The 27,715-nt window shown below is 52.2% G+C and overlaps 1 protein-coding gene across 2 annotated transcripts in view; it reads right to left on the bottom strand.

Annotated features, from left to right (window-relative positions):
* Nucleotides 1-27,715, bottom strand: part of MED26 (mediator complex subunit 26) — a 54,934-nt gene that overhangs the window by 3,522 nt on the left and 23,697 nt on the right. For both annotated transcript variants that reach the window (XM_064598325.1, XM_045862769.3), the window contains one exon: nucleotides 626-700. In XM_064598325.1, coding sequence (XP_064454395.1) covers nucleotides 626-700 — 75 coding nt within the window. The remainder of the gene's footprint in view (nucleotides 1-625; nucleotides 701-27,715) is intronic.

Here is a 27,715-nt window from a genome sequence, read left to right as displayed (position 1 = left end):
CTACAACCAGAGAGAGATGATGACGTGCTTTGGGGACAGCAAGTCCCCCATGAAAAGGGAGCTGAGAACCCCTGGTCTTTGGATTAATCCCACTGCCCCTCTAAACCACGGAGTTCCTGGGTAACAAAACCCATGAGGATTTGGGGTCCTTTGTGACATCTAACTTCTCAAATCTAGTCCTCGAACTTCAGGGTCCCAGGGCCACGGGTGGCATCTTCAGAAGCACCGTCCCGCAGGCTCCTGGCACCTAGAGGCTGTGGACCGTCAGGCCAGTGCAGAGACACTGTGCCAGGGAAGCTCTTTGGGTGAAAGCACACTACGGCAAAGGCAACAGCAAACGGAAGGCCTGAGCCCGCATCCCTCACTGGAGCCTCTCCCCCCTCCCCCCAGGCAGGCCTCCCAGCCCTGGGACTAGAGCTACCCAATTCCTGCAGTGACCATAGGAAGATGTTGCTTTCGGCACAGCCTAGGCCGGGAGGGTATGTACACCGCTCGCTCAGCACTACTAAGTCCTTACGTGGCCAGTGAGAGCAAAGGCTCCAAGAAGCCAGGAAGGACTCGGGTTGGGGAAGCCCAGGCCCTGCCCACCCTTCTCTTCCCAAAGTTGGGTCTTGGGGACACTCACCTCCAGTGCCTCTTTGGTAATGGGGTATTTCTCCAGGCTGGAGATGACTTCCAGCACCGCCACCATGTTCCGGATCTGCAAAACGAGCCACCTGTCAGACCTCTGCCCTTCTCCCTGTTCCAGCCCACTCTGGGCCTCTCCCTCCCAAGAGCCAGTGGAGTCGGCAACATCAAAGTTCTCACCCCATGCCATCTCCTACCTGCTCCTGAGGCCAGCAAGGTACCCAGTGCTCACCCTCCCGTCCGCCTCCTCTAGTGCATGGGGTGCAGTTGACCACGAGCCCGTCCATGGCCATGCCCACCTGCCCAAGTGGCTGTCACATGGCTGAAACCCATGACGTTCATGAAATAAGCTCTGCTCCTGATCCGGGAGAGGTATTCTACTCTACCATCTCATGGGGGGCGGGGTGCTGAAGGATTTATCAAATAAAACACACCGAGCTTAAAAGATAAATAAAGGCATACCTCCTTTTGTGTTCTTAGCTTTACTACACTTCACAGATACTGTGTTTTTTACGAATTGAACTGTGGCAGCCCTGCACTAATAAGCAAGTCTATTGGTGCCATTTTCCAACAGCATTGAGCAGTGCTGTGTCTCTGTGTCACATTTGGTAATTCTCATAATATTTCAGATTTTTTAACTATTTTATGTGTTATGGTGATCTGTGATTAGCGATTCCTAACGTTACTACGTGACCGCTTTGGGGCGCCACAAACCGCCCATGTAAGCCGGCGAACTTCATCAGTGCTGCGTGTGTCCACTGCCCAGCCACTGCCCTCTCCCCTCTCCTTGGGCCTCCCTGTTCCCTGAGACACAACAGTGTTGAAATTAGGCCAAATGAGAACCCTACAATGGCCTCTACGTGTTCAAGTAAAAGGAAGTCACACACCTCTCACTTTATATCAAAAGTTATAAATGACTTACATTTAGGAAGGCATGCCCAAAACCAAGATAGGCTGAAAGCTACGCCTCTTGTGCCAAGCACTTAGCGAAGCTGTGAAGGCAAAGAAAGTTCTTGAAGGAAATTAAAGTGCTAGTCCAGTGAACAAACACGGGTGATAAGAAAGCGAACCCGCCTTATTGCTGATGTGGACTAAGTCTGAGTGGTCTTGCTAGATCAAACCACCATACTCCTTTAAGCCAAAGCCTAGTCCAGAGCAAGGCCCTAACTCTCTTCAATTCTGTGAAGGCTTAGAGAAGTGGGGAAGCTGCAGAAGGCAAGTCTGAAGCCGGCAGAGGTTGGCTCATGAGGTTTAAGGAAAGAAGCCAACTTCATAACCTGAAAGTGCAAGGTGAAGCAGCAGGTGCTGATGTAGAAGCCACAACAAGGGATCCAGAAGATGTAGCTGAGATAATTCATGAAGATGGCTACACAACAGGTTTTCAGTGTAGACTAAACAGCCTTCTATTGCAAGAAGATGCCATCCAGGACTTTCATAGAGAGAAGTCAATGCCTGGCTTCAAAGCTTCAAAGGACTGGCTGACTCCTGTTGCGGGCTAAATGCAGCTGGTGACTAAGTTGAAGCCGATGCTCATTTACCATTTGGAAAATCCTAGGGCCCTTAAGAATTATGCTAAATCGACTCTGCCTGTGCTCTAGAAATGGAACAACAAAGCCTGATGACAGCACATCAGTTTGCAACATGGTTTACAGACTATTTTAAGCCTACTGTTGAGACTTACTGCTCAGGAAAAAAGATTCCTTTCAAAGTCTTACTGCTCGTTGACAATGCACACGGTCACCCAAGAGCTCTGATGGTGACGTGCAGTGAGATGAATGTTGTTTGCATGCCTGCTGACACCACATCCATTCTGCAGCCCATGGACCAACTTTCTTTCTTTCTTTCTTTTTTTTTAATATTTATTTATTCATGAGAGTCAGAGAGAGAGAGGCAGAGGCAGAGGGAGAAGCAGGCTCCCTGCCTAGCAGGAAGCCCGATGCGGGACTCGATCCCAGGACCCTGGGATCATGACCTGAGCCGAAGGCAGACGCTTAACCATCTGAGCCACCCAGGCGCCCCCCCCATGGACCAACTTTCAAGTCCTATTCTTTCAGAAGTACATTTTGTAAGGCTACGGTTGCCATAGCCAGTGATTCCTCTGATGCATCTGGGCAAAGTAAATTGAAAACCTTCTGGAAAGGGTTTACCATTCTAGACGTCATTAAGAACATCTGTGACTCATGGGAAGAGATCAAAATATCAACATGAACAGGATTTTGGAAGAAGTGGAGTCCAACCCTCATGGATGACTTTGAGATTTCAAGACTTCTGTGGAGGAAGTAACCAGAGGTGTGACGGAAATAGCAAGAGAGCTGGAATCAGAAGTGGAGCCTGAGGATGGGACTGACTTGCTCCAATCTCATGCTAAAACTTGAACGGATGAGGAGCTGCTTCTAATGGATGAGGAAAGAGCGTGGTTTCTTGAGCTAGAATCTACTCCTGGTGAAGATGCTCTGAAGATTGTTGAAATGACCACAAAGGTTTAGAATATTACAGAAGATGATCTGACAAAGGAGTGGCAGCATTTGAGAGGACTGATTCCAATTCTTTTTGAAAGAAGTCCTACTGTGTGTCAAATGCTATCAAACAGCATCGTGTGCTACATACAGAGAAACTGTTCATGAAAGGAACAGCCAATCGATACAGCAAACTTCACTGTTGTCTTAAGAAACTGCCACAGCCCCCCCAGCCATCAGTGGCCACCACCCTGACCGGTCAGCAGCCTGCACCAGGGAGGCAGGACGTTCATCAGCAAAAGATTAGGATTTGCTGAAAAAGGAGATAATGGTTAGCATTTTTTTAGTAACGAAATCTTTGGGTTTTTGTTGTTGTTGTTGTTGTTTGTTTGTTTTAGAGAGCAGGGGAGGGGGAGGGAGAGAGAGGATCTTGAGCAGGCTCCACGCCCAGGTGAAGCCCAACGCGGGCTCTGGCTCATGATCCTGAGAGCATGACTTGGGCCGGAATCAAGAGTCAGACGTTAACTACATCATCACCCACGTGCCCTAATAATAAAGTATTTTTAATTAAGGTATATACATTGTTTTTTTTAGATATAATACTATTGTACACTTAACAGACTACAGTATAGTGTAAACACCACTCTTACGTGCACCGGGAAACCAAAAACTTCATTTGCCTCGGTGTATCGTGATAGTCGCTTGGTGGTCTGGAACCCAACCCGCAGGATCTCCGAGGGATGCTTGCACACCGTAATCCAATCAATTTGGCTACATTAACAAGACCTTTAGAGTTCATCCCAAGACACCAAAAAGTGACAATGTGGGAGAAGACAGATGCCACAAGGCCCCGAGGATCCGTATGTGTCCGGAACACAGAAACCCTGGGCCAGCAGACAAGAATAGGCAGCGGGTGAAAGAGGAGACGGCAGCACCTGTGCTCAGCTCTCGCAGGCATCAGGGAATGCAGACGGAAGCCAGGAGCGGCTACCCTACGGACATGCCCACCAACCAGCAGAACTGGCATCTGACACGACCAGGGAGTTCTGGGCCCAGCCAAGTCTCGGAAGCAACGGCCTTTGTTTGGCAGTCTCACGTGTGCACACCTGCTGACCAAGCCACTCCATCCCTTGTCCTCTGCTCGCTGTGAACCAGGCCCTGCTCTCATACCATGTGTTTCCATGCGGCACTACTCTGTGCAATCACGACGACTCCATGGGGAAGGTGCTATTATCACATTTTACAGAAAGGAGACGCACACAAGGTGCAGGTCATGTAGTCCAATGTTACAGGGACACCAGTGTCTTCCAAGAGTCAAAGGAGCAGAACGAAAAATTCAAGAGTAACAGAAATGAGCCAACTGTAGCCTCAGTGCACAAACAAGCAGCAGCTCAGACCACGGGAAGTGAAGAAGCTCAGACCACAGGGAGTGGAGTCACAGAAAACACAGACTGCATGATTCCATTTACACCAAACATCAGAGCATACTCAAAAATTAATTTAAAATCAGTCACAGACTTGGCCCCTGGCTGGCTCACTCAGTAGAGCATGTGACTCTCAGTCTCGGGGTCATGAGCTTGAGCCCCACGCTGGGCGTAGAGCTTACTTTAAAAAAAAATCTATCCATCTATCTATATTCATTCCTAAAATCAATCACAGACCTAAATATGAAAGCAAAAACTCAAAGTCTTTTAGAAGACATAGGAGAATATCTCTGCAACCTTGGGGTAGACAAAGATTTCTCAGGACCCCCAAAGCAGTAACCACCCAAGAAAAAATACTGACAAACAAGGTTTCATGAAGATTAAGAACTTCTGCTTACTACAAAAAGCAAACCTCAGCCCAGAGCACGTGCTGACAAAGCATGCCCAGTGAAGGGCTCAGCTCCAGAAGAGATAAAGAGCTCCTGCGGCTCAACAACCCCCAGCAGATGCAGGTTTCCGTGGGCTGGCGAGACGGGAGCCCGCGCCCTGAGGAAGGCCCCCTCACCCCCCAAGATCACACAGTGAGCACATCACACGCCCACACACACTAGAACTGAGTTCTGCAGGCACGCGAAAGGGCACAAGGGAAGGTACATCTCCCACCCAGCCACTGCAAGGGTTTCCCTGTATCTTTTCCAAAAATATTCCTTGCATATAAAAGCTTGTGTACATACTTATCACGCATTTAAAAAAAAAAAAAAAAGCAAAACATGATTCTATGCCTTACTTTTTCTCACTAACATCAGAAACATCCAACATCACAGACCTCCTCCCTTTGCTCTTCCTTCCAGTTGGGGTGGGGGGAGGCAGGCCCCACTTGAGCAGTGCTGTGTCCCTCCTTTTCCACTTACTGTTACAAACAAGGCTGCAACCTCCACCTTTACTAGAGGTAGTTCTGGGCTAACACACAAGCTGCTAGAGGGGCTGTTGGCACCAAGGCCATGAATGACTGTAATCAGCCACCGGGGAGGCTGCTCCCATTCCATGCCCACTGTAGGAGAGGAAGGTGGGGAAGCCCGTTTCCCACATCCTTGCCAGCACTGCGATGTACTGATTTCCTCTGCTGCCAAAATGATCACACAGGATCACAAACTGAGTAGCTTAAACACCATGCATGTATATATCATGTCAGGTTCCGGAGGGCAGAAGTGTGGTTCGGATCCCCCTGGGCTGAGATCCAGGCGTAGGCACACTGCCCTCCTTTCGGGAAGCTCTTGAGGGCACTTTCCTATTCCTTCAGGTGTCGACAGAATTACTCCTCCTTGCTGTACTGAGGGCCCCCTTTTCTTGCTGGCTTGGCTGTCATCTGAAGGCCATTTCCAGCTTTTTGGAGGACGCTGCATTCCCCAGCTCATGTTCACCTTCCAAGCCAGCAGCAGGGCCGAGTCCTCACACTGCACCTCTCTGACCCGGCCAGGAAAGGGTGTCCACTTCTAATGATTTGATGAGGTTGGGCCACCTGCACAATCCAGGTCTGCACCCTTAGTCACACGTGCATCGTCCTTTTGCCAATGTAAGGTACCACACGCGCAGGTTCCGGGGACTAGGATGTAGACATTCTTGGGGGCTGGGACTCTGCTGGCCACGTGTATTCCCAGCTTCTCTGCCTTATTTCCAGCTGAAGGCAGCTGTCACCTCCACCCGCCACCCCAGGTTCTCTGTGTCTCTTCTGAGTGTAAACTGCGGTGACCACAGAGCACCAAGGTGGCCCTCACTCTGCCCGACAGAGCCCTCACAAAGCTGCCCCTCTGTCAGGGGGCCCAATCCACACCTTGGCAACAAGGCCTCCCCTCGCAGTGTTCTCATTCAGGGCTGTGCCTGAGAATACACACACCCAGATGGCCCCAAAAACCTACTCCAGGCTGCACTGAAGGAAGGGGTCTGAGAAGAGACACATTCCATCCTTCACATACCTTTGACATGTCACGGACAGGGATTTGGCGCAAGAGGAGACCACATGGCGAGGAGGCCAGTACCACAGGGACAGCGAGGCCACCCACTCCTTGTCCCCAGCCCTGGGATTCCAGCCCCAATGGGGTCCTGAGCTTGCCACATGGCCTGTCTCCACCCCAGTGACCTCACCCTGTTATATTTAGAGCCCTGGGTCCCCACACACTCCCGAACCAGAGTCCCTGCAGAGCAAGCTCGGCAGCACAAACTGTCCTTGTCCTTGGGCAGACACTGTCCCGCTTCCAGATAGAAGGGGGGAGGCAGAACACCTGGGCAACCCGAGGCTGGTAGCAAGCTAGCACCAGAGACCTCGCACAGCTGGAGCCGCTCCTGGAAGCTGTGCGGGACGGGGGGTTGGGGGAGGTCTGCAGGCCCTACCGTCCTTGCTGAGCAGCTCCCACACCTGAGTGCCTGTGCAGACTTTGGCTTGGAGCAGGCTCTCCGGCTCTCAGCCCTGTGGAAAATGCTACATCTGCCTAACCTCTTTCTGCCCTGGCTGCCTGGAAGTTCAGGACCATCCCAGGGGCTCACTCCTCTGGCTCTGCCCCACCCCGGAGTCATGACGGTGAGGGCACTGAGCACTATGTGAGAAGCACCACCTGGGCATTCCAAGTGCAGTCAGTCCCCTGAGGACCAGGAAGCGGACCCCGAGAAATGCTCCAAGGAGTCTGGCCCTGACGCTCACCACACCCGACAGGCAGGAGTCTGGGAAGCGCCAGGCCCGGCCCGGCCTCTGGCCTCAGACCCAGTAAAAGCAGTGTCGCCCCAGCCAGCCCGTGACTCTGCAGGGGTTGGGCACGCCAAGACGGAAGGCTCCTGAGCCAGGCTTCCCAACACACCCACCCATGCAGAGGCGGCAGGCCTCCCGGGATGAGATGTTCATCAGGAGGCTCCCAACCAGGTTCCAGGCCTGCAAAGCCCAGCACAGGGACCTCAGGCCAGGGAGGTCAGTGTCAAGTGGAAGGCAGACCAGGCATGTGGACAGAGAGGGCAGCACCTGAATGGAGCTTCCCAGGGTAGAGAGCAGAGTGTCCTAGCACCTAGGGAGATGGTGACATGGCACCAGAGCTCTGGAGAGGGGAGAGAGGCCCAGGGTGAAGACAGTGGCACGAGCGAGGATGCCAGGAGGAAGAACAGACGGCAGAGGGGTGAGCTGCCTCCTACACAACCTGCTTTCAACTTTGGCCACCGTGGGAGCTCAACTGCCGCCCTGACACCAACAGACCGCTTGTCTTTGGCCCGTTCTGGGTCCCTCTTGGCACCCATCTGTAGGAAAATATACTCACTCACAATCACTGCACAGACACTGTTCTGCTCCTGTACAGGGAAGAAGCCTCTGGGCAGCCCCCCCGGTACCACCCTCAAGGGGGGCTGTGGGCACTTCAGCAGGCCAGAGTCGCAGGGCCACGTACAAACCTCCTGCTGTCAGAAGAGCCCGGCGCACTGGCTATCTCCCTTGGGATTTGTGCTCAACAAGAACAAAAACAAGAACGCCTCTCAAAACCAAAGGGCTTTCCCCAAAGGGACAGAATTCACAAATGAAGGATGCCTGAGTGCCCAAAGTCTCTCATTTTCTCCTTAGGCCTCCTTCAATAGATGCAACTTAATTTGTATATCCTTAACACTTAACCAGACCAAGTGTCCCCTCCTCTTTCTACCAGTGAGGCCTTCCCATGTGAACAGCTCACCATCTCAGCCCACTTATTCTCCATTGGACTGCCGTCTCCGTTGGAAGTCATTGATCACCTAGCCAAGGAGCCCACAGGGTGGTGGTGTGCCCATGGCAGCTGGGCAAGGAAGGTGTCAGGAGAGGGGGAGGACCGCTCTGGAAGTGCAGGGAGCAGGCAGGGCAAGAAGCCAGCAGGTGACTGCTGGTGGAATGGCTCCTTGACTACCTCACTGAGGGCTTTCAGAGCCTAGAATGGAGGCTCATGGGGCATGAGCACGTACGCTCCGGAAGACAGCAACGTCAGCACCACGCGGGCAGCTCAACCAGCCAGCGTCTCCAGCATCGAGCACACAGGCACCCCTGGCTCTGGCATGGGGAGAGAGCACATCCTCGCTCACACCTACGGGACACCCCAGGGACACATGCTCCTCACCACCAACCCAGTGCCCGGGGCTTTTAAGGGGTCTTCCCGTGACAAGAGAACCAAGAGTAGGCACAAAGGAGGCAGAAAGGCCTTTGTTCCTGGGGAGACCCTCAGCGCATGCTAAGTCACTGCTCCAGCCAGGCTAACCAGTGGTATTTGCTGCACAGGAAGAAGGGGGGCTGGACGCACCCAGGTGACAGCACAAAGGAGGGGACGGCACCCCACAGAAGCAGCCCGAGATTCTGCACCACGCAGCACAGAACGCTACCACACTGCGGGCGTGTGAGGCTGGTGACATCCTCGTCTCCTCATCCGCCAGGCCAAGCGGGGGCACAGCCCGTGCGGCGCCCCATGGCACGCTGCGCTCTGTGTGAGCCGCTGAAGGTGCACTGCTCACCCCCCAGCTTTTAATGACACGTTTCAGAGTGTTTACTGGAGAAACACTGCACTCGGGTGTGGGTGGCAGAAGGGGGCTAGATGAAGCAATGCTGATTGGCTCTAAATTGGTTTCTACTGAAGCCGGGGCATGGTTACGTTATTCTCTCTACTTTTATGTTTGAAATTGGCCACAAATCTAAAAGGTTACAAAACACACCCATTTCCTCACATGTGGATGGGCCATCTCTGTCACTGGAGGTGGAATGAGATGGCAGCTGGTAGCTGCACAGAGGTGAAGTGAGCAAATCCCTGTTTTCCAATTCTACACGGTGGCATCTCCCTATACCCTCTGGTACCTGCGTGGGGAGGGAGGCCGAGGGCCGGTGGGACGCTGTCTCCCTCCACGGTGAGCCTGTCTCTGGCCCCCTCAACCTCTGATTCAAACTACAGGGCATGTTCTCTTTGGCGCAACCTTTGGAGCTTCTCACCAAGCCCCCTGCAGGCTGCTGAGATGCTGCTCAACAGACTCAGGGTAAAGACTGCCCACACCGCTGGGGTGGAAACGGATGGGGGCTCTGCTCTCTGAGGCGGGTCCATGCCTCCTTGCAAAGAGCCCACAGAGAGCTGGACCCCGGGCCATGCCTGATTCCTCATGCTTCTAGACCTGCTCTTTGCCCTCAAATAGGGAGGATGCCACAGGACTAGGAGGGCACCCACCTAGACAGGGGCCAAACAGCTTTCTGAAGGGCTCTCCAGAGAGCTGGGGATGGCTGCACCCACAGAGAGGGCAGGTTCTGTAGCTGGATTCCCAGAGTGCTGAGCCCAGGGAGGGAGAAGGCAGCACCCCAGGCTTCTGACATGACAGCAAGTCCCAAGCCACACCAAAGCCCTCACCCATCTGTGGAGGCCAGCATGTTTGTGTTCACACATGCATGAGGTCAGAAGCCAGGGGAAGGTCGGTCAGAGTCTGGGGGCATCTCACAGTGGGTCCCAGCTCAGGTCACCCTGTCCAGGGAGGGTGGAAACATGGTAAAGAGCAACAGTAACCCAGGGAAGGGACAGCTGGCCAACACTGCCCTGTGGCAGCCCTCTGAAACCCAGTGACATCACTGGCTCCTCCAGAGTCCAGGACACCAGACCGACCTCAGAAAACCTGCCTGCAACAGGGTACGTGGAATCATCTTTAAAACCCCACCCATCCGGGGGCGCCTGAGTGGCTCAGTCGGTTAAACGACTGCCTTCGGCTCAGGTCATGATCCTGGAGTCCCTGGATCGAGTCCCGCATCGGGCTCCCTGCTCAGTGGGGAGTCTGCTTCTCCCTCTGACCCTGCCCCCTCTCACGTACTCCCTCTCTCTCATTCTCTCTCTAATAAAAAATAAATAAAATCTTTAAAAAAAAAAAATCAAACCCATCGGAAGAAATATTTTAACTGGCCCTCATCACATGTCTGAAAGTTGCTCTGTGAATCGGACAGCTAGTCTCATCTTGGATCCGTGTTCAGAGCTGAGGCAAGCTCAGTGGGGTACACCTGCCACTGACCAGCCTCCCCCTCCCCTATTTCAGGGGCAACATAGGTAAACCCCAGGCCCTGAGTAATTACCGCCCTGTGGGGGATTTCCAACTCCACGTGAAACAAGGAACCGAGACCCTGAGCTGCAGAGTCTGTGAGGCCTGTTGCTCACTGTTCTTTCCTCCACACTTCAAGGGTTCCCACACCCTGCCCCAAGTCCCCATTCTCTCAGGAATTAAGCTGGATGTGTGCAGCCGTGGTGGCAAAGGGGAAACCCTGTGCTCCTTGAGGTCTGAGCACTGGTGGGGCCCACGGTCAGTGAGCTGGGTCAGGCCCACCTCAGCCTAACTCTCCCAGGACCACATTGTTGGGTTCCTCCAGGAGCTAAGCTCTCCAGCTTTTCATCCTTGCAAGCCCACTTCACAGATAAGGGAAGTGAGGGTCTGGGAAGGTAATGGAGACCCAGGGCTCACCACACTGCTAGAAGGTGGCAGAGTATGGTCTTATATTAGCCTGGCTTAGGCTCTACCACATACAGCCCAACAGGTGCTTTACTGGGGGGGGGGGCACCCCGCTGCCACCAGGCTGCTGCCCTGCCACAGCAGGTAACTGCACAGGTTACAGAGCTTCTTGGAGCCACACAGGGCCCGGGGCTTTGTGCCTAGCACGTCTCTGGGCCGCCTCTCCCTTCCCCCCAGGGCAGCCTAGAGCCAGGGAGAGCCACACACCCACCCGCCACACCAGGGGCTTCAGCCCCCCCAGTGCTCACCCTACGCAGCAGGCCACTTGGTAAACACAGCAGCACTGGAGCCTGCTCCTCGCGAGGCCCCGGCAATGGCACACACCACAAGTCTTCCTGCTTCTGATGAGCAGCACACATGTCCCCAGGTGGGTGCCATTCTTTCTGTACCCCAAACTGCCTCGGTTTAAAGATGGCGCGAGAGATGGCAGCACCCGCATCCCCCCCGAGATCCTGGCTGAGCCCAGCCCGGGTCCCACCCCGTCTCCCTGAGTAAGGAAAAGAAATCAGCGTGGCCTGATCCTCCCTCTTGGCTCTGGAAGGTGCATCCTCCTAGCCCTGCTCTGCCCTGCCCGGTTCCACAGCCAGACAGGAGCAAGAGGAGCCTCCCTCCTCAGGTTGTACCCTCAGCCTGGCCACGGTGCCTTCCGTTGCCAGGACCCCAGTGGGAGTCTCCCACCCACGGGGTCAAATCTCTCTCATTCATGGCTTCTTAGAGGAATAATGACACAGCTGGCGGGGAGGAGGCTGGCACTGGTGCCATGTCCCAGCTGCAGCCACCAAGCTCACCACTTGCAAAAGCACAAAAGCACTTCCTCATCAGAGGGGCCCATATGCTCCCCAGGAACATCCACAGCTGGAGCATGGCCACTGCCTGCATGGCCCTGACTGCCACACTCAGCCCACAGAGCACCCGTGGCTGGCCGGAGCATGAAACTGCAGCTGCAGCTCGGCCCAGGGGAAGGAAACCCCAGCCTGAGCCCAGGGGACAGCCAGAGCCGCATCCCACGGGCGGCACAGGGCAAGAAGAGGAAGCCCAGGGCAGCGCGCAAACAGCAGCAGAGCGAGCGGCTGCCATCCTTCGTCACCAAGAGGCTAGCAAAAGAGGAGGGGGACGCAGGGGAGGGGAGGGGAGGGGAGGAGAGGAGAGGTAGCACTCTCCCTGCAGCTCCAGCCCCCAAACTGTCCCTCTCTCCCTCCTGCTTTTTATCGAAGCAGCTCTTCCCAACAAAACTATGTACTTAAACTTTCCTGACCTCTGAATCAGGTCAACAGGACACACACAATTCTCATTATAATCAGGCCCCTTCTGAGGACACAAGAGCTCTCAATATGTCATCTGTGAGCTGGTTCATTCCTGCACTGATCCAACCGCAAACTCAGAAAGCCAAGCAGAGCATTTTCTATCTACCACACGTGCTCACAGAAGGGGCTGGCTAGCAGGGCATCTGATGACAGCACTTGTGGTCAGGTCAGGGTTTCCCCCTCCCATCCGCGCACTCCTGGAGGAACGGCCAGTAAGCATCCCGGCTGGGCGAGACAGAAGAGCCCCACCAAGCCTATGGGAGGGGCACACACAATGCTCGATCCACATGCATGCGGAATACAGGCAATCCAAAGTGAGAACCGACCAGCTTTTTAGGAATTGACAGGGGCCAACCTGAGACTATGAAGTAAAACATGGAGGTGACAACGGTGCACCCCTGTCCCACCAAATGAAACACCAGTGGTGGGGCTGGGCAGAGAAGGGCCAGGCAGCAGAGCTGTACGAAGATAGAGTGGGGCCGAACCTGGCCTCTAATGCTGCCCACCTCGGACTTAAGCAAGACCAGCCCCTGATTAGCCCAGTTCCTCCTCCATGAGCAGGGAAGCCCGGGTGGAATGTTGGGAAAACCACAGATCATCTCTGTAGAGTCTGAATGGCGCGCTGACCACTGTCTTGAGAGACTCTGCGCCCACAGGGCCCAGGTCAGGTGGGCCCTGCAAGTTCACCAACAGCCTGCTCTGTGGTCTCTTAAGACCCCCTGAGGCAGCACAGTGCCCAGCATGGAGCCAGGCTACCAGTCCACCAACCTGGGCTGCTGTAAGATCCTGGGAACCAAGGATACTCCAGAATTCCCCTCGAGAAGTCACCAAATGCTTTCTGAGCAGGACCTACTGCAAGCCTGGAGTATGCAGGAAGGCATGTATGACCCAGTCCTGAAGGACGGGTGGAGATGGCCAAAGGCAAGGACAGACACAACAGGGGGAGCACCACAACTGAGGCTCAGCTGAGCTGCCAGGAGCCCTGGTGCAGGGAGCCCAGAACCATGGCAATATCCAGCAAGCTCTTTTAGAAGAGAAGGATTACAGGGTAGGGAAACAAAGACACACCCCTTCTCAGAGGAACTCAAGCCCAGAACTGGCCCCACAACCTGAGGCTGCCATGCGACATGGGGTAAAAGTGACCACAGCACAAACAAAAGCCCAGGATGCCCCTGGTAAGCAGCACATGTAAATGACATGCAGGCTCTGGTAGCCCTCACTTTCCTGAGCACTCCCACGGGGTCACCACGTCCCTTCTGAGCTGGGTGGACACGAAAAGAGCAACAGGAACCGCCAGAACCTGGGTGGGGGCCGCACTGGTTAAGTAATTTGCCAAGTCTCAGGGTTAAGGATCAAGGAGCTCTTGTCTCCTTTTAAATAGGAACCTGACAGATCTGCAAACTCACCAGGCCCTAAACGCAATTAAGGGTGGGTGTGCCTGTCCTACACAGGGTGGTGGCCATCTGCTAGGACTCCTATCGAGTGCTCCAGGGCATAAAGCACCAGAGAAGACTGTGCACCAGAGGTCAGTGGATGGCTCTGGGCCCACCCACCCACCCAGCCCACTCAACTGTTCCCTCGGCCACTAAGTGGGAGGATGACAGAGGCTTCCTACAGGCTCCTACAAGGGGAACAAGAGACACACATGGACACCCAGGATGCTGCCTGGCACACAGTAAGCGCCCAGAAAGGAGTCGCCTCCTACACTTGGGAGGGATCAGGCCCGAGGCCGCCCCTCCCCCCACCTGCTGCCCAGCAACTCAAGGGCTCTGTGTGGAGCTGGAGGAACCCCAGTGGGCATAGGGACTATCTCAGTGGGCATTCCTGTAACAGGGGCTACCGTGGAGAGAACCAAGGACACACTTACGAAACAGGAAGGAGAGTCTGTACATTCTGTGTCAAACGTCGTAGAAGGATGGACCCTCACACCCCACGACCCAACAATTCCACTCTGAGGCACATAATCGACAGACACGTGAACACCCGTGCATGGAGACCATATGCAGAACAGCCCCAACTAAAACCCACCGGAATGGCCATCACCAGCATCATGGGTGACTAAATCATGGTCTGTCCATTCAGCACGGAACGAACACAACATCAGAGATGAATCTCAAAACAGAGTCTGATGAAAAAGCCAGGCACTAAAGAATACATTCTGTACTGGACTGAAAGCTCACAAGCAGGCAGGAAGCTTGTGAGCTTTCAGACTGAAGGCATCACTTCTCAGTGATGACCGAAGTCGGGGAAACTGGGGGTGGCGAGTTGCTAGGAGAGGGGGCAAGAGTGGCTTCTGCGGAACCACTCTACTCCTTGCCCTGGGGTGGGGGGGTTGCTCGGGCATGTTCACTTCATAAGCATTCCGTAAGATGTCAAGCTCACAACTTGTGCCCTTTTCTGGATGAGGCCATCCCGTCCTAGAAACAGATGCCGGAGCAGCTGGGGTTGACGAGGAGGAGACACTGGCGAGTCACTATGGCTCCCACACAGTGGCACAGACCCCGAGGGTCCCACAGGGAGGGCTGCGCGGGCCCAGGCTGCCCCCGAGACGCGCAGCTTGCACTGTACTCCAAGGCTCATGGGGAAACATGTCCACACACTCCTGCCCGGGCAGGGATCAGGTCTGGGGGGGACAAGGGTGCTCTGTAGGTTCCAAGGGAGATGCACCCAACAGCTCAGTGTTCTCAAGAAGTGAGCTCTGAACTTACTGAGAGGCAGCAGGCAGCACCCACTGCCTGGGCACCTGGCTCTTACCATCCCATAGTCTCTTCTGAGACCACAGACCCCCAAAGTAGTTGTTATGCGGTTTCTCCAGCAAGGAAGCCAGGGCACCCATTAAACATTTGGCCACCGGTTCATTACTGACCAAGCTGCTAATCTTATGTAGTCAGCCTAAGCCTGACTCCAGGCAATAGGCCATTAACAAGTCATACTGGCTACTTGGGCAGAAACAGACAGCTGGCTTGAAGGAGGGCAACAGAACAATCAGGACAAGGAAAGTCTTCATGCCTAACCCAGGAAAGAAGCTATCAAAGGAGACTAGAAATTAAAGTGGGGGAGGCAGATAACATTTGAAAATCAATGTAATTTGTCCTATTACGAGGGCCGAAAATGAAAAAGGCTTATGACTGTTCCAAAAGATAGGGAAAAAATGTTTGACAGAACTGGGCATCTCTCCCTGATAAAAACTTTCAGCAAACTGGGAAGAGAAGAGAACCTCCTTGGCCTGATAAGTGCTTCAACAATACCCATAGCTGACATCATATTTGATGGTGAACCGCTCCATGTTTCCCCCTCACAGGTGCAAGACAAGGACAGGTGCTCACCACATCTGTTCAGTCTTTGTCAGGAGGCTCCAGCCAATGTTATAACACAAGAAAAAGGTGGGGGGGGGGGAGATATCCAGATTGGAAAGAATAAAGTAAAACTGTATTCACAAATAACAGAATAGGCTATGTAGAAAATCTTATAACACCTATAAAAAAGCTACCAAAATAAATGAGTTTAGCAAGGTGGCAGGATACAAGTTCAACAGGAAATTTGACTATATTTCCATATGCAGGCAATAAACATTCAGAAAATGAAATTTTAAAAAACCAATTCCATTTATAATAGCAATTAAAAATATTAAGTACTTAGGGATACATTTGACAAAAGACATGAAAGAGTTCAACACTAAAATGTGCAACAATGAAAAGTGCAAAACATGGCTGAGAAAAATTTTTTAAAAAGCATCAGTGGAGAGAAATACCGAATAAATGGACTGGAAGAGTCAATAGTGTTAAGTTTCTCCCCCAAACTGGATCTATACAGCTTCAATGCAATCCCAATGAAAATTCCAGCAGGGTCTTTCAGAGAAAATGACAAGTTGATTCTAAAACGTATATGGAATCACACAGAGGTCCTAGAACAGCCAACAAACTTGGAAAAAAAGGAAACCAGAAGATTATAATCAAGACAATCTGGTACTAGAGTAAAGATAGACAAACAGATCAATGGAATAGAACAGAGTCTATTAACAGACCCACACATTCATGGTCAACTGATTCTTAACAAAGGTGTTAAGGCAATTCAATGGGTGATGAATCATCTTTCAACAAATAGTGCGAATAATTGGATAGCCATATGCAAACAACAACAACAAACAAAATCCTTGACCTCTGCCTCACAAGATACACAAATAATTAACACCAAATGGATCATAAACCTAAATATAAGGGTTAACTAAAGCTATAGACCATCTATAAGAAAAACACAGGTGGAAAATCTTAGTGACCTTGGGTTTGGGAAAGACTAAAAATATGACAGAAAAAGCACAGAATTTAGAGAAAACATATGCTGTATTTCATCAAAATTGAAAATCTTTGCTCATTAAAATGTGACACTTATAAAAAAAAAAAAAGCAAGCCACAGACAGGGAGAAAATATATATGAATCATGTATCTAAGAATGGACTTGCATCTAGAATACATTAAAAAACTCTTTCAACTCAATGATTAGGCGAAGAACCCAAGGGAAAAAATGGAAAAAAATGGTTTGAAAGGATATTCAAATCTTTCAACAAAAAAGAGGGATGCACAGCAAATAAACACATGAAGAGATACACAGCATTATTAGTCATTAGGAAAATGCTTAAAACCACCATGAGATATCACTACATACCTATTAGAATGGCTAAAATTAAAAAGACTGACCATAGCAAGTGCTGGCCAAGATGTGGAGCAACTGGAATTCTCATACACTGCTGGTGGGAGTATAACATAGTACAATCACCTTGGAAAACCATTTTGGCAGATTCTTAACCTGAAAGTCCATCAACACATGGGTCGATAAATGAATTGCAGTATATCCATGAAATGAACTAATACTCAGCAACAAAGAAGAATGAACAATTGACATACACAACATGCATGAATCTGAAAATAAATACACTGAATGAAAGAAGAGCCCAGACCAAAATAAAACAAAAAACAGTACACAGTGAGTGATTTCACAAAATTCTAGAAAAGGCAGGCAAACTCTACAGTGACATAAAGCAGATCAGCAGTTGCCTGGGAACGGGGGTAGTCCTGGAGGGAAGATTAGAGAGGGGCAAAAAGAAACTTCTGGAAATGATGTATATGTTTATTACCCTGACTGTGGTGATGAAATGTTTCTCAGACGGATATAGGTCAAAATATATCACATTGTACACTTTTAATAGGCACAGTTTACTGTATGTCAATTATATTTCAATAAAGCTGTAAATAACTATGGAGGCTGACGATACATGCAACAAGAGCCCAGAAAAAGAAGGGGTGGCAGTCAAAGAGTAGGAACACTTCTTTGTTGCAGGGGAGGCATCAGACCCCCACCTGGGCTCAGCCCTCCTTGGGAGTGGAGGATGAGACCAAAAATTCCTTCTCCCCTCAGTAAAATGAAGAAGACTGTCGTGCCTGGGCATCCCAGAGGTATCATGAAGACTGAACAACAAATTCAATGTTGCATGTAACAGCTCCAGCAGGCACCAATAAACATCAGCTTTTCTTTCTGGGACATTCTACATGTCCCCGCAAACACCTGTGCATCCAACAGACTGCACATCCAAACTGTGGCTTGGAATAGGTGATCTGTAGCTTAGAGCTGGGCCCCAGCCCTCAGGAAGACATGCTATGGCTGAAGCTGGGTAACACTGTCTCATAGGTTATGAAATAAAATGCTCACCAGCCATCAAAGGCTGAACTTAAGGACATATGCCCTCCTCGGCGTGCCCTCACAGTTTTGTCATACTTCTACTGGAGACCCAAGAGAGGAAGCCAACTTCCCACGCTCATGTCAAAGACCAGTGGCCACAAACATCTACAGAAAATCTTAGGGAAATGGAAGTCTTTTCTTCCCCCAAACAGCAGTGTGAGCAATAACCTGTATCCACCCTCCTGACACGAAAATAGCCTCCATTTGTCTGATAGCTTCTTTTCCCTCCTAGTTCTGCATGATTTCCAATCGGACTTAAGCTCCTGTGAATGAATTTGTCTGAAATCCTGACTTTCCCTCCAGACAGCTGAGCTAGACCCTTAACACTACTCTCAAGTGTGACCTGGGACTCAGTAGCACCAGTGTCACCCAGAGCTGCTTGGACGGGCACAATCTTGGGTCCAGCCCAGACCTCCCAGATCAGAGATGCATGTGAACAAGCTCTTGAGAAGATTCACACATAGAGAGAGAGTGGACAGAACCACCCTTCCCAAGGCAGAAGGTTCTGCTTGACACCTCGTGCCCAACCCATTTAGATACTCCCCCGCAGTAATGCCACCAACACCACATGCATTGTGCTTTCCAGAGCACAGGGCTCCTCCAATCCTGATGATAACCCTAAGTCTGGACAAGGATGTGATGTGCCCAAGTTCACACATCTGCAGGCCAGACAGGTCACTGTACTGCCCCACCAGTGGTGGGCTGCAGAATCCACAGAGCCCACCGGGCCCAGCTGTGGGACCTGCCCATCCCATGCCAACCCCAGAGACGGCCCTGCCCAGATGTGGTGTGACGGGGTCCAGTTGAACCACCACAGGACGGAAGGACAGTGAATGGCCAGGCTGAGGGGAGGAGGGGGATGTGCGGCCACCAGCTGGCAGTGGTGGCCATTGTCAGAGACGACGGCATGTGGCAAACGTAGGCTGCAGGGCCACAGAGCCCTGTGCATAGGTAGTCCTCCTCAGCGAACATTAGCAAATCATACCACACATGGCCCTTCCAAACAGGAGCCCAAGAGCAGCAAACCTTACCGACTCACCCCACAGGACACGTGGAACCTGTCACCACCAGCTCTGCAACCTGTGGCAGCCCCCGCCATCCCCCAAGGGCTGCCAGGACCCAGCCTCATCCACTCCCAGAGCTCCTGCCCCAAAAGGCACCTCCCTTCTTCCAAACCACAAAGCCAGGGTTTCTGAAATAATTCTGCCTCAGCTCTAACAAGGAGCAAGTAGCTTCTGTGGCCTGGGCTGATGACCAATTACAACATCGGTGACATTTTCTAAGGGGAGACGACACTTTCCAGGTTCCAGTCAACTGCCTTCCATACCACTGCCTTGGAGGAACATACCTGCTTCAAAAGTTAGCAGCTGTGAGAATATCACCAAACCCTCAATTAAACACAAGTCAACTAAAATAAAAACTCGCACACACCTCATACTCACAGCTGAACCCCTCACAGGACTCGACCAGTCAGCCCACGCCGAGCTGGTGCTGCCTCTGCCACAGATTCCTACCCATCCAAACTCTACCTATTGCCAAGTCCCATGACCCGCAAGGGGAGAAAGCACAAGTCCTCAAAGAGGAAAGGACTTCAACAACCCTCGGCAACACAGATCCAAGAACCTGGTGCCAAGGACCTTACCTGGAAGGGCGCTCCTCCCCCAGCTGTGCAGAAAGTAAGGCCAAGCCACCACCTTAACCCTGGCCAGGAGCTTTGACAAGCTTGCCCTTTCCTGGGAGGGTAGCTAGGCAGGGGAGAGTGAGCTCTGTGAGCAGCCCACATGCTTCCTCTGTCTTTCCTGAGCCTTCACCCCCGACAACATTCCAGCGTGTTGTTCACTGTCCTACTTGTTGTCCGCAGGTGTCCCCCCACCTGCAGGAAGGCTCCACAAGAGCAGGGACCTTGGTCTTATTCACTGTCACCTCCTCAGTGCTTATAACAGTGCCTGGAACAGAGCAGGGACTGGAAAAGTGAGTGACTGAATGAATGAGTGAACAAACGAACAAAGAGATAGATGAATGAGGTCCCGTTTTACTATCCTCAGTTAAGAGGCACCATGTTTCTTCCAATATTACAAATATCTCAAAGGTCTCCCTCTGTGGCAAGTTGGAATCTGCTGTCACCAAGTTGGTGTCCAGAAAGCAAACATGCCTTGTCCCATTTCTAGCTGTCATCTGCACTGGCCACCCGCCTCCCGAAGGTCATGGGAAGAGGGAGGTGACTCTCAGTGGTCTTCACACATCCCTACGAAGAACAAGGCAAAAGGCACCATTGTCTGGGGATGTGGGGGGTGGGGGGTGGGCAGAGGGAAAGCCAAGGCAAGAGCAGGAGGCTGGCTGTTGTTGTCCCCTGAGGCTGCGGCTGGGTTGGCACAGACTTTGTTACTCCTCCAGGCAAAAATATTTGCTCAGCAGGACTCAGTGGCTTTGGGGACAGTCTTTCATTTTCAATACAGTGGCCTGGAAGTTACTACAATCACAAATATTTTCTCCAACTTACCTTCTTGGCAACCCTGAAATTATTCCAAAGGGTTACATAAGGAGGGAGAAAAGAAGCCATGTGAGGTTTTTGCAAAGCCAGACATAAAAGGAACATGGAAACCAAACATCACAATCCACCATGGTAACTCGAGTGACAGCATTATCTCCAAGGTGGTGGCCCCGTGTGGCATGGCAGACGAGTGGAAGGTTGCTGGTAGAGGATGAGGGCACAGTGGAGGGTCCCCACAGCTCCCGAGGCCACTTGCCACCAGGAACCAAATCAACTGCTTCCTCCCCACCTTCCCTGCTGGAGGCCTCAAAGGGGAACGCGGGAGGGCTCAACAGCGGCCCACGGGGCTGGAGCAGACTCCTGCAGCACTTCCTGCCTCACTCCAGACTACCTGCCTCTCACGGGAGGGCAAGGGGCAGCAAAACTGACCCTGGGGCCAGGAGCCTGCTCCAGGGCTGAGTCTCAGAGGACAAAGCCCTGCAGTGAGCCTCGAGGTCCCCTTTACCAAGCAAGGTCCAAGGGGCCCCGGCTGGGCTCCAGGAGAAGCCCTACAGCAGCTTTTCCTTGTCTTAAATGCTTGCAGGCAAAGAACGCTGAGCAGCACTGGGAACAGAGAGGATTTCGCTTTTCAATGTATTTCCTTCTACGTATCATTTGCTAACATTACTTCCTCAATATTTTAAACCTATTTTTTGACGTGTTGTCTTAAGTCTGTTTTTTCCCCTTTTCATCCTCACCGTACAGCTGGGTAACCAAACACAGTTGGCCACAGCAAGAAAAAAATGCAGTAGTGCAACTAGGGGAGGAAACAGAAGGCAGGATTTTACTACAACCTATGATAACATTAAAAAGGATCTCTACCTGTCACTGCACCAAAACGGCTCTGCCTGGGAAACCTGTCACCAAAGCCTAAAGCCGAGGAGCTGTCAGCCCGGCCGCCTCTCATCTCTCAACAGCAGTTCTTCCAGGCAGCCCCCCCGCAGCCTCATCTCCCTCCAGCCAGCGATCCTCGAGCCCCGGCCCCACATCCTTCCCTTCTGTCCCCACTTCAGGGAGTCCCTGACAGTCCCACCTCAGGCAGCTCCAAATATGCACTGCAAGCCCAGGTGCCACATCTGGAGCCCACCCGCCCACCTGGTGGCTCTTCTCCCCCATCTCCGAGGCACTCAGGGCCACTGGCCAACTCCCCCGCCCATGACGGACCCTGCTCCTGCAAGGCTGTGTGCTGGGAGCAGCTGCACGGGCGGAGCAGACGAGCCTGAAGCCCATTAGCCAGCCCCCTTTTCCCTCCCCTGCAGCAGGCACCGCGCCTCCAAACAAACCCACCCACACTAACCCCTAAGTGTGTCTTCTTTACACTCTCATTTCAACCCCCTGATACGGCGGGCCTGAGCCCACCTCTAGCCAACTGTGACCGGTGCTCTGAGCATGCCTGAATATGGCTCCATAACTCTTCACGCCGAGTCTCCTCAACCCCTTTGGTTTTCCGCTCCTCTGAGAGCTTCTTCTGAGCCCCCATCTTTGTCACATGTGTGTCCTCGAACGCCCAACAGCCCAAGAGGTAGATACCAACATGGCTCAGGTCTGACCCCAAAGGCCAAACTCTGCAGCACTGTCTCCCCTGACCCCCTAGCATCCCCACTGACCTGAGCCATGGCAACATTTCTGTGGGTGACTTTCCCAAACCGGCCTGGAGCAAGCGACAATTAGGCAGTTGAAACTGCATTATAGATGCTATTTTCTCTTTTCGTTTAACCCTTACTTCCTCCTGTTGCTACATAATCTTTATAATGATGATGTTTATTTTCTTTAAATTTTTTTTAAAAGATTTTATTTTTTGACACAGAGAGAGACCGCGCGGGAGGGAACACAAGCAGGGGGAGTGGCAGAGGGAGAAGCAGGCTTCCCGCCGAGCAGGGAGCCCAATGCAGGACTTGATCCCAGCCAGGACTCTGCGATCATGACCCCAGCCAAAGGCAGACACTGAACGACTGAGCCACCCAGGCGCCCATATAATGATGAGGTTTAACAGCTCCATGTTTCATCAGTACATCATAATTTCCTTGACCTTCTCCAACTGCTGGACATACCATCTCCTTCCGGGTTCTCCTACTGCAATCAATGTTGAAATGAACATCTTCACACATGCAACTTCCTTCTCTCATTTTTCTCCCAGGTATTAAAATTTGCTCCAAGGGTCCAAATACTTCAATGGCAACTGGTATTGCCCAACTGTTTTTGACTCTCAGCTTACACAATGCAATGAGCCCATTGCCAAGGGGAGGAAGAAAGCAAAGGGTCCCAAAGAGGTGGGCCCACCTGCCTGACAAAGCCGCACGCAGGTTGTCAGGGCTGTCATCCTGCTCTCGTCATCCACCCATCTACTCTGCATGGCAGTGTGTCTCCAGATGTTGATGGCCAGAGGGGAAAGGAAAGAGGACCCAGTGCAGGCGATCCTCCAGGTCTGGCACTGAAGCCACCTCCCTGCACAGACATACAGAGAGAACTGGGCTCCCACCACCCAGCTGCTAGGGAGACAGGCACATTATCAGTGAGACTGTCCCTCTACCCAGGAGGGCAATGACATGCCTGCACGGACACGATGGCACAGGGCTGGGGACAGTCCTGGGAATCTGGGCAAGCCAGGAGGCTTGAAGCCGAAGTAAGAGAAGCAGATCTCGCCTCACCCTGACATCACTTTCTTGTACCCCTCCAAAAAGGAATGGGGGCAATAGATCTGGGGTGGGATTTCTAGAGACTCTTCTGGGTGTCTTGGGCAAAGTGAGGCCCTGAACAGGGTATGATGGCTTGCAGTCCCTTCCTGCCTACTCCACCTCTCGGCCAGTGACCCCTGTGTGGCACACCATGCTACAACCCCAAACCTGAAAACAACTAGCCATGAACGGAGTCAGCCTAAAGCAGTGCAGAGTCAAACCCCACCACACGGTCTGCATCCTGTACACTGTGCACCAAGAGGCTGGCTATGGCTAGCCCTTTCGTGCCCACGTGATGGAGGACGTCAGAGGTAACAAGTACCCCCAGGCCCATGAAGATAGTAGCAAGAGCCCTTGAGCATGTCCACCAGACATCGCCCAGACGGTGGCAGCGTCTGGCTCCCCTTCTCCAGGAGCTCCGAGTACCTTTAGGACCTGCGTACAGTAGGTGAGCCAGAGCCTGGGATGACAACCCTGGCCGCTGTTCCCATCTTTGTGCCCAGCATTACCAGCTGGCGACCACAATCTCTATTCAGAGCAGCCTCGAAGGCAAGTTTAATTCTCATTTCACAGATGAGGAGACAGAGGCTCAGAGAAGTAGAAGAACTTGCGCGAGGCCAGACGAGGTAAAGCCAGATCTGAACCCACAGCCATCTGACTCCAAACCCAAGGGCTCTCTCTGGCGCTGCGACCCTATGTACTGCATCCTGGTATAACAAATTTGCTAACGCTTCTACTTGTTAAAGTCTATTTTGGCAATCTATTTCTTTGGAAGCAAGACGTCAACTTCCCACTGTTGTTTAATGTCCATATATTTAAGATTAGAAATTGGAAGCAACCAACTAAGATAATCACACACAGGCAAGCATTAGGACAAGCTCCTTTTCAAGAAGTGACACTGGAGGGCGCCTGGGTGGCTCAGTTGGTTAAGCGACTGCCTTCAGCTCAGGTCATGATCCTGGAGTCCCGGGATCGAATCCCACATCGGGCTCCCTGCTCGGCAGGGGGTCTGCTTCTCCTTCTGACCCTCTTCCCTCTCGTGCTGTCTCTCATTCGCTCTCTCTCAAATAAATAAATAAAATCTTTAAAAAAAAAAAAAAAAGAAGTGACACTGGAAAACACTGGAGAAAGCACACTGAAACCGCCTCCCCTGAGTCTGCCCTCTCCAGTTCCCACTGGCGCACAGAGGTGCCCCTGACTCCGTGAGCTTCTTGGGGCCCTGCAGCCATCATCTGTCCCATAGTCCTGTGGTGTCACCACACGGCCACTTTCTGAGGCTGTTTTCAAGCTGCCTCCTTGGAGCGACCAGAGCCCAGGCCTGTCCCAGACCTAGGCCCAGGCCAATCCACACACAAACTATCCCTTTTGATCCAGGTCCCATGTGGGTTCTGGGGACACAATGGTGAGGGGGCCCTGCCTGCCTCACAGTCTTCATTAACTCAGCAGCACCTGCTGATAGCACACCCCACACCAGAACCCTTGTTTTTCTCTCTCCCAACACAGCAAATAAAATTCACAAAACTTGCTATCACTGAGAAGTCACATCAACAATTAGCATCCTCTGCACACCTTCTGACAGTGCTGAACTATGCAAGCTGCATGGCACTGGACAACAGTCCCAGTCTCCTGGGCTGTGCCAGAGCTAGGCCCCTGGCTTGCCGCCCCACAGCCCCATGGGTCCACAGCCCCCAGGCCACCTGCAACACAAATGATGAAGATGACATCACTTCGGACACCAGCACACCAGGCCTGCCAAGCTATGCTGATCATCTGTAATAAGCACTAGAACTAACTGTAAGGGAGAAAATGTGCTAAGATGACGAACATATCAGTACGAGTTCAGCAGTAGCTGAAAACTCGGGACACTTAATGAACAGAAATCTAATGACTGCAATAAACAAAACAGAAGTAATAAAAAATATGCTACACCAACTGCAAAAAACAACTGATACCAAATCCTGGGTCCCACTCAAATTTCCTGAGCCCCACACACATCCCCAGAAAGCTCCTGGAGGGGGGTGCATGCCCCCCCTGGACCCTGAAGCAGGAAGAAGCCTTGGAGAGAGATCGCTCTAGTCAGGCCAGGGTTCCAAGTGCCATCTGAAGGCTTACCCTTTACACTTTTCCCACCTCACTCTTGTCCTGAACAATAGTACCTGGGCTTTCGGAAGCATGTTATATTTTTTCTAGTACCGTTACAATAAATGCACAGCTATCAAAATAAAACATGTTCGGGCGCCTGGGAGGCTCAGTCGTTAAGCGTCTGCCTTCAGCTCAGGTCATGATCCCAGGGTCCTGGGATGGGGCCCCGCATCAAGCTCCCTGCTCAGCAGGAAGCCTGCTTCTCCCTTTCCCACTCACTCTGCTTGTGTTCCCTCTCTTGCTGTGTCTCTCTCTGTCAAATAAAGTCTTTAAAAAAATAAAATAAAATAAATAAAACACGTTCACCTCCAACAAACCCATAAAGCCTCTCTCCATGGCAGGCAATACTGATCCCCCAGCCCACAGCCTTTATTTATTGGCGGCCTCATCAACTCACAGAGGAGCTTGAGTCTCTGCCCCTCCAAAACAGATGCCGCATATCTCACAAAAAAGATCGTAAATATGACACAAAGTATCTCCAGGCCCTGGAGGAAGCAGAAGAGCGGGACTTCTTCTGGGCAGCAGCAACAGGAGGGAAGAGCAAGGCCATGCTTATATTAAATACTTTTTCTGACCCTAAACCCCACATTAAGGTGAGGAGAGCCAGAAAAGAACCAGTCAGACACTGCAGCATTTCTGCTTCTGCCAAACTCCTGACCAGGGGATCTTCCCACTCCTCCCTGTTTCACTAGGACTTTGGTTGGGGCCTCCTGGGGGGGGGGGTGTGTGGAAGGCATTCATCTGATCCCTGTTCAGTGCCTGCTATGTGCCAGATTCTGGGTGGGGGTGGGTGGGGACTATCCTCAAGCCCTGGCTCAAAGAGAACCATCCTGGTGGTGGAGCCAGGTGAGTGTACCAGCAGGGCTCCAGGGAAGGCACTACAGAGAGGTCTTCATGAGCATGAGGCTCAGGAGGGAAGAATGGGGGGTGCAGAATCATAGGCATGCATAGACACGGAATGGGGGGAGGTAAGGGGGACTGGGAGGCCAGGAGAAAGAGGCAGGCAGAGGCCTGCTGTGCCAGACATTGGTTTGGGAACTCCAAGCTCAGCCTGCCTTGTAGAAGCTGGGTTGCCCCACGGGTATGCGGTGGAGGGGGATGAGTTGAGCTGCAGTTCCCATCACCCCAGAGGAGTGTTCTGAGCCCATCTGAGTCCCTTGGCCAAAGTCCCTACTGCCCGTCTGTCCCCAAAGCCCCTCCACGTGTTGCTGGCACTGCTTCCCTTCTCCCTGTCAGCCTTGGGCTGGAACTGGGGTTCTGCTGTAGCACCCTGCCACGGGACAGGGCCAGTCACTTCAGGCCTCATCTGTGCCTTGGGGGGACAGTGCCATCCAGCTCATAGGTGCTCTGAGGACTGCAGCGTGTGCAAAACCCATGCCCTGGGGCCCTATGCGGGAGTCTCTCCACCAAAGGGCACTAAGCACCACTTGCCAAAGGGGCACCGGCTCTGTTTCTGCCTCCCTCTTGGGTAACACTGGATTCCCACCAGGCTGAGTGAAGGAACAGCAAAAACACCCTGCCTGCCCTTCGCTGATCACTGACCAGGGCCCCTTGCTCCTGAAATTGGATCTGGCCTCACAATCTTCTTTAACCCAGAGCTCAGGGCAGGTAGACCACTGAGCACTGGCGTGCAGGCAGAGCCTGGCCTACCCTCTTCAATTATACCCAGCGACCTCCCCCGCCCCTAACCTGAGTTCCTCTAACTGCACGTCTGCCAATAACACCCAAAGGGAGCCCCTGCCTCTCTGAGTGTCTGACCAAGACTCTGAGACACATAAACACTCAATACCACACATGCCACACATGCCACACACACACACACACACACACACACACACCACCCACCCCCCCACCCCCGACCCCAGAGGCCCTGTCAGGAAGTCCTGGCCCTGCTTTCTAAGCCGCAATCAGCTCCCCAGGTTTCTTGCTTCCAAGGCCTCCTTCTCACTGCAACTCTAATAGTGCTCCCCCACCAAGCATGAGGTGGTCTCTGGGTCCCCACCCCCCAGTATGTCACTCCCAATGACAAGCCTGCAGGCACTGCTTACTGTGGGAACTTTGCCTGGAATATGTACTATGAAGAGCCTCAATAAGGCAAATTAGGCACTACTTGATTAAGAAATTCTTACTACACACAAAAAATTAAATTAAAATTTAAAAAAAAAAAAACCAGAAAAAAAGAAGAAAGAAAGAAAAGAAATTCTTACACACATAGCTCTATAAATTACTGTCCAAAGGGGTCAGGCTCCATCAGCCCCTTTTTAAAGGGAGGAAGTTAGGGCACAACGAGGTCACCTATTCTGCCTGAGGT

The sequence above is a fragment of the Mirounga angustirostris genome, unplaced genomic scaffold (assembly GCF_029215605.1).
Source record: "Mirounga angustirostris isolate CCGP_5_RB_7025 unplaced genomic scaffold, mMirAng1.0.hap1 SCAF_1, whole genome shotgun sequence".
Classification (NCBI taxonomy): Eukaryota; Metazoa; Chordata; class Mammalia; order Carnivora; family Phocidae; genus Mirounga; species Mirounga angustirostris.
Note: the sequence above shows the minus strand (reverse complement) of the source record. Positions and strands in the feature narration are given on the sequence as shown.